The 7,644-nt window shown below is 45.1% G+C and overlaps 1 protein-coding gene across 2 annotated transcripts in view; it reads right to left on the reverse strand.

Annotated features, from left to right (window-relative positions):
- Positions 1 to 4,488, reverse strand: part of grik3 (glutamate ionotropic receptor kainate type subunit 3) — a gene marked incomplete at both ends in the record, with an annotated part of 89,311 nt that extends 84,823 nt beyond the window's left edge. For both annotated transcript variants that reach the window (XM_084445130.1, XM_084445131.1), the window contains one exon: positions 4,377 to 4,488. In XM_084445130.1, the coding sequence (XP_084301256.1) occupies positions 4,377 to 4,488 (112 nt within the window). The remainder of the gene's footprint in view (positions 1 to 4,376) is intronic.
- Positions 4,489 to 7,644: the final 3,156 nt, after the last annotated feature.

The raw sequence follows: 7,644 nt of genomic DNA on the forward strand, positions 1-7,644 counted from the left end.
TGGTATAAATAGTACCCAGGTACTATTATGGGCAGACTCTTCACATACTGTTTTTCCTGAGTCATTTCAGATGCTCTTTGTGTGAACATCAGTGAGGTGTGTGTGTGTGTGCATGCGTGTGTGTGTGTGGTGTGTGTGTCTGTAGGTGTGTGTGTATGTGTGTGTGTGTGCGTGTGCATGTGTTCTCTCTTTCCTGATTGGCAGAGCACAACACAGGAAGGACATTTTCTGATGTAGGAAAAAAGACGGCCATCTGAAGTGACTCTTGTTCGGAAAATTCAATAGAGACTGCAGCTCCACTTACTGAAGTGTGGTGTGCGTGGTCACAATGCGCACAGCTTCAGGTCATAGACATTAGATTATGTAGTGGCATCAGAGTAATACGGAATACGGAAATATTAAAACTCCTAAAAAGCATCCTATATTATGGTAATCGTACGTGACAAGATCTGTTCACTATACGAACACTTTTTCCACAAAGTGAAATTTTCACGCTGTTAAATCCCACAGCCTTCAACGTGGATAACTGAGGATGCCGTGAGCAGCTGTTTCAGGATGAAAAATAGAGCTAAAGAAATGAAACTGACATGACATGATGAGGGAGATTGATTAACTGGCAATGATGAAGTGTGTTGTCTTTTCTGGACTTCTGGACCTTGGTAGTTTGATGACCCCCGCTTATTGTTATTGAAAGGGAGGCCATTGGGTTGTTGAAGTGCGGGCGCCTGGCTGCTCGTGCGTGCTGCCGAAGCCTGATCCTGGGGGGTTGGTCCGGGTATGGGAGCTGAACACGCAGCAACCCGGGCCCCGCACCGTCGGGGAGGGTGTAGGTGGGCATGCGCGAGAGGCTAGGTGCTCGTATCTCCACTCTCCTTCTTGGCCGAACTTTATTTTTCTTTCCTTTTATTGTTATTGAGACTCTCAGTTTTGGATATTGCGATGCTTCCTCATGCATGTATGAGTGATGAATGTGTCTGTGTGTGAGTGTGAGAATGGCTGTGTTTGTGTTTGGGTCAGGGAATGGGTTTGGATTGCTTTGTACTGTGATGTACTTATATTGCAGTAGTATGCTAATAAAAATAATCAACAACAAAAAATACTGGCAATGATGAAGTACTTTAAGTATTAGGTAGAAAAAGTAATTGACTACTCAATAAAATCCTGTCTGGCATTGAATAACCCTGTTCTGAAATAAAATGGGACAGGAGACCATAAATTAGTTTAATCAATTCTCAGCCCCCACCTCAGAAGAGCAGTATAATCGCTTCAATAAGCCATCTGAGGTTACACACAATTCAGACGGCGTAGCGTTGGATTGTAATGTGTAAAAAAAGAAATAAAGGAAAAAAAAGTGTGTATGTGTGTGTGTGTATGTATATATATATATATATATATATATATATATATATAACAAAAACAGTCTGCAATTTAACACTACTTTGGACAGTATCTAGGCAGACATGATTATATTGATGCAATACCTGTACATGTACTGTATTTTCATATCAGCAATCTTTACTCTGCTTTCAAGAAAGGCAAATATCCCTTCTTGGAGGTGAAGGTGTTGGTAAAATGCCTGTTTACATCACTTCTTTATCCAGCATTCATGCAGCCGTACAGTTCTCAACACCTTCTCACTAAAATGTCAGACCTGGTGGATGTGAACATGTGAATACTGCATTTTATTAGCCATCTAATCCATCTCTCTCTCCCTCTCTCTCTCTCTCTCTCTCTCTCATAGTTAAATCATATTTCAACATGTGTGTCATTCTAATTTCATAACCCCATATTAAAGAAATTCCTCCCTTATATTTACCCCAGGTTGTCAATCTCAGACAGGATGCCAATGGACAGCTTAGCGGTCTGACTAAGAGGATAACAGAGCACCCCCCTCCCCATGCAAATGAGTTTTATAGCATGGTTCTTGTTCAGGCTGGGCAATCTATGAGTCTGAGTGAGATAATCACTTTATTGACTGGCGACGGCAGACACTGGCCACGGTAGACACAATCATGCCTGCGAGCCCTCTGTCAAAGACCGGCAAAATCACAACCAATCACCAAAGCCCACAAAGAAACGCACCCCAATCATGGTGCCATCTTCACATTATCTTCACATTATGTGCTGCCAAGATGGGAAAACAGAGTCGGGCGTCTTAGAAAAACGAAAATGCAACCTGGATAAAGACCAGAGGTGCAACAGAGGAGAGGAGTGGGATGGTTACAGTGTAGAAATTATATTTATTCCCTCCGACATTTACAGGCTCACAGATTGAGTCTGATCGACCATCTGGCCTCACTGCGGATCCATGCATTGTAAAAGCACTAAAATCAATGGCAACAACTCCACCCTGGCTACCCACCATTACCCAGATGGCATACTTGGAGAGCTGCTTAGGCTACTGTACCTAACGAAGAGCAGACTGCACACAGACGGAGCCCCCCAGCACAACGGCCTCTGCCACTACAGTCAACTGTGGCACGGCTGTTTCGTTGAAGCCTGTGGTAGTTGGTGCAAAGGCTCAGCACTGGCATTCATGCATGAGCTTAAACGTAACCCGGCTACACACACACACACATATACCACCACACACACAGAACCACGCACACACACATCCATAGTCTTTCACACACTAGCAGCACATGCACATGTTTGTGCAACACACAGAATGTATTTGGAACAAAAAACAGGGACTGGGACAAAGGCAAACAATATATATATGAATATACTTAGACATGTTATTGAACTGAACATTGTTCACACACACACACACACACACACACACACACACACACACACACACACACACAATCATGTACACTGTGCACACAGCTAACACAAAATAGAGGCACGACATCAAGGCATATTCAACAACCTTGTATGTCCTTCCTGTTTTTTGTCAGAAAAGAGGACCGAAATCCAACAGCACCTGCTCAATAAAAAGAGCAATAAAAATCTATTAAAATAAATCTATAAAATGAAACCTGGACATGTCAGGGTAAATTTGGCTCAGCTCTGTAGCATTTCAAAAACAAAACCTGTCACAACATATTTTAAGGCTCCAGAAAAGTTATTTTGACCCGATGTTTTCAGTTTGAATCAATCTCTTGTTTGAATCCATCTACAGTCTACATAACAATGTTCCCGAGGTTGTTACAAGCATTCAAATATTAGTATGGGCTGCTGCCCTTTAGAATCTCTAATTATGCTATTTAGGCCTAAATTAAATGACAATGTCTGACTTGTGATATGGACTTACTGTTGAAATGTATACAGGCTGTTACTGTTGAATTTGTAGGCTATTTGGCATTTAATAACATATTATTAAATATAACACAGGCGTATTATAACCCATATTCAATCCAGATCGATAGTCTGATTGTCTATTCCGTTTAAACCGCTTAGCTGGCTCTATTTATATTTTCTGCTAAAATGCCTTTAGTTTTATAAGCCAATAAGTAGCCAATTTCTTCAGGGCCATAACTTATTCCCTCATCTTTTATCTGCGGATTCTGGATATATGTTATCGGCAAATGCCATCCTGACAAACTGACCAGCATGGCACCGGGCCACTTGTCTAAAACGATTTGCCTGGAGACAAAAACGTATTGATCTTCTATTCTGCCCCGGTCTCCTTGCAGCACACGTTTCATGGCATCTTCGGTCTGCGAATGACATTTCTCACTGTTTTTCTGAGAGTGATTTCAAGAGACAGAGTAGGCTGTCGGCGTAAGCGTAGTTCTCTAGCGAAGTAGCGAATACATTGCAGGAATATCTGCGCTGGGGACGCAACTTCGATACGGCCCACCGACAAGCCCCGTGAAACACCTGTATAAGCCTACCCCTTTACCCGATGCCTATTTGTTCTCTTATCCTACAATGAAAGAAACATTCTGCTATTCTGAAAACTTTGTGAAAAGGAATTGCATTGCCAACCTCACACTCGTAGGTGTGTATGATTCCCTCGCCATGTCAAACAATTTCGAATAACGTGTTCAAATTTTAAAAAACAAAACAAAAAAACAATAGCCTTGTTTTGACTAATTTATAGCCTACTTGGAACAAATGTGCGCAGGCAAAGGGGTCATGTCCAGGTATTAATGGGTGATAGCTGCCCCGACTTAACAGTCTCAATCGTTTTGCATTGGGCTATCCTTTAGACATTTTATTGCCTAATGTAGGCTAATCTAATTTATCCCTGAAGCTGAAGCACATATTCATGTGATAGGAAAAATATGAGTGCACGACCGTTTAGTCCAATGTATGCACTCACAGACAGATGGCCACACTTTCCTATATTGATAGGATTTAACTTTCAAGAGCGGCACTGCTTTATCAACTTATAGCATAGGCTATTACAATTTAAACATTCTTACCTATTCGAATGACATGAGGCATCCCGCAAGAGTACTGAATCCAAAACAGACATACAATGGCCGTTTTCCAATATTCCAATAACGAACTCCGAGACAACCAAGTATTTCGCATGATTGTAAAGTCGTGGGATCCACTTTTTAAGATTCCAAGGATGCTTCAGAATTGCTCATCAAATTTGAATTCGACGGAGTCATATGTGGATTTGAATGTCTGCGACAAATGTGCGCTCATTGTGCAGGGTGCAACATTCTCCGAGTTGTTTCACTCTCAAGTCTCAAAACGGCTCGTCAAGATAAAGCCCCAGTTCCTCACACACAGGCGGATCAGTATTACACCTGCGAACACTGGCTGCTACAATTAGCCTGCAGGAGTCTCTGTATCCCCTCCTACCCTTGATGCTGTCTGCTGGCTCAAGCGCCACAACAACCGGGCTGGATTCCGGTCCAATGTGGAAGGGAACTGCGCCTGCGGTTGCCTCGGACGATATGAGCACAGGAAAAGGTTTGAAAACACGTTTCACAGTTAAAGCATTTGATTTGTAGAACCTGCCGACGAAATAAGCGCATCAGTGAAGCCAACCTCTATATAGTTTTCATTATTATTAATTATTTTCAGTTTTCAATTGTGACAGATATAGAAGCGGTCTATTTTAGAAAATACTTTAAAATATTTGAACCCTAAAAACCGTGTTGTGGTTTTCTTGCACATCGATGAATGGGGGAGATTGAAACAGATAATTAGAGAAAACAGAGGTCCCTAACAAGAGGTCTTATAGTAGCTGAATTATGGTGACTGTTCACAAGCCATGGACTCACACTTATGCGTTGTTATGTTATGCACACCATGTTAGGGTTTTGATGGAGGACCCAAGAGCAGACACGATTGGGGGGAAAGCCCGTAGGCACGTTTATTGAGATCCGGGGAGAGGCAGGCAGTAACGTGGTCCGTAGACAGGCGTGGGTCAGGCAGGGACGTGGTAGTCGTACAGGCGATGGTCAGGCAGGAGCGTGGTTGTCGTACAGGCGTGGGTCAGGCAGGAGCGGGGTTGTCGTACAGGCGTGGGTCAGGCAGGAGTGTGGTAGTCGTACAGGCGATGGCCAGGCAGGAGCGTGGTAGTCGTACAGGCGATGGTCAGGCAGGAGCGGGGTTGTCGTACAGGCGTGGGTCAGGCAGAAGCGTGGTAGTCGTACAGGCGATGGTCAGGCAGAAGCGGGGTTGTCGTACAGGCGATGGTCAGGCAGAAGCGTGGTAGTCGTACAGGCGATGGTCAGGCAGGAGCGGGGTAATCGTACAGGCGTGGGTCAGGCAGGAGCGGGGTAATCGTACAGGCGATGGTCAGGCAGGAGCGGGGTAATCGTACAGGCGATGGTCAGGCAGGAGCGGGGTAATCGTACAAGCGATGGTCAGGCAGGAGCGGGGTAGTCGTACAGGCGATGGTCAGGCAGGAGCAGGGTAATCGTACAGGCGTGGGTCAGGCAGGATCTGGATACTGGGAAGACAGGGAGAACAGGGTAAGGTGAGGCTTAGGAAATCTTAGGCTAGGTAAGGCTGGAGCCGCTAATTACCAACTTGGTGAGTCAACGATCTGGCACAGAGGGCTGTGTGGACCGGCTTCTTATCCTGCTGGCGATTGGCTGATCAGGACCAGGTGCGTTGAGGTGTGGAGGAGAGGCAATCAAGGTGATGCACGGCAGGTGTGGATCGGGCGCGTGTCTGGCTTGTGACCGCAGACGTGCCCGCAGTTCCCGCTGCAGGCTCTGGGAGGTGCTGGGGGAAACGGAGTCCGGCACTGGAGAGACGGGGACAGGCTTGGGGCCAGAGTCAGAACCGGGGCTCGGGCCGGGGTCAGGGGGCTGAGGAGGTGGACGAGGCTGACGAGGTGACACACCAGGCGCGGTGAGAAAATTCGCACTGCCCAGTTCGTCCAAATCTCGCCGCGGGATCCAATGGGTTGCCGTGCGAATCCGCCGCAGAAAGTTTAAAAAAAATTAACTTTGGCGAATGTCGCCGCGCGGCGAATCCTGGCCGCCGCGCCACTGGGTTCGCCTGATTCACGCTGATGCACGCTGATGCACGCCGCCCGTGCTGCCTGCCGCCCAGTTCACACGAATTGTATTGACTTTCTATGACATTGACGGATGCCATTCACTTTCAATGGCTGCAGCCGAATGGCATTCTAGTTCCATTGTTGTCCTGGTGCGTTGCATTGCCTGCGTTGCTAGTGTCGAAAGTTGAGAAATGTTCAACGTTGCTGGAGCTGCCGACCAATCAGATGTCTTGACGGAGAAAGACGTGATCGCAAGGCGGGATTTTCACATTTTTCAAAACCAAGATGGAGGACAAACTTATCATCGCTGTTTGTTTCCAGGGGGTTTGCAGGATAGGATGTACCCAATACCTGCGGGCACCACGTTCACGTCACCTCAACCACAATCGCTCAGGAATTCTGGGGCCTATGAAAACATATCACCAGCAGTGGCGATTGCTCCTATAAGCCAGAGTAAGCCTGGCTTACCCATACAAATCCAAATAAAACTTTTTTTTTCAGTGAAAGAAGGCACAAAAATCGACTTTCAGACTGTTTTTGACTTAAATGCGTCTTGTATTCTGCCATATCGCTTCATTTTGATCCTTGTTTAGCGTTTTGATAGTGCTCAGTCTCCCCCTACAGTCCTCATGAAAATACAGTCCACGTTACGGTCCGTTAACAGCTGTTTCACTAGCTTGTCATTCACTTAACATTGTAGGCCAGGTAAAATGATTCTGGCTTACGGAAATCAAGACCGAATGAAAAATCAACCAATCAAATTAGCCCACACATACAAACCGCGAAAAATGTCGTCATCAATCGAAATGTAACCTAATATGTCATTTGTCAAAATACTTAAAAGTGGGCGTAGGGTAAGCCAGTTTTCAAAGTGCTTACATTGGAATTCCCATTGACATTTTAACATTGGGACGGTTTATCCAATCAAAACTTCATGTAATGACTTCCCCGTCATTCACGTCACCTGTCAATCACATTACCCACTTTGGCTATCTAGCTAGCATCAATGAACATGGAAAACGGAGATATTGAGTATTTGTTGAAAGTTGATTCCAAAATGAAGTGGATTAAACGAGTTTGGGTTACTATATACTGTAAGGTAGGTCTTTTGTGATTAATTACAGTTGTTATGGCTGTGTGTTTTGCTTTGCCTAGATTTAATCAGCACTCGAGAGCATGAACTTTGCTTCCTGGAGTGGTGGGCTACAGTAATACGCCTA

Source organism: Borostomias antarcticus (assembly GCF_949987555.1).
Source record: "Borostomias antarcticus genome assembly, chromosome: 10".
Lineage (NCBI taxonomy): Eukaryota > Metazoa > Chordata > Actinopteri > Stomiiformes > Stomiidae > Borostomias > Borostomias antarcticus.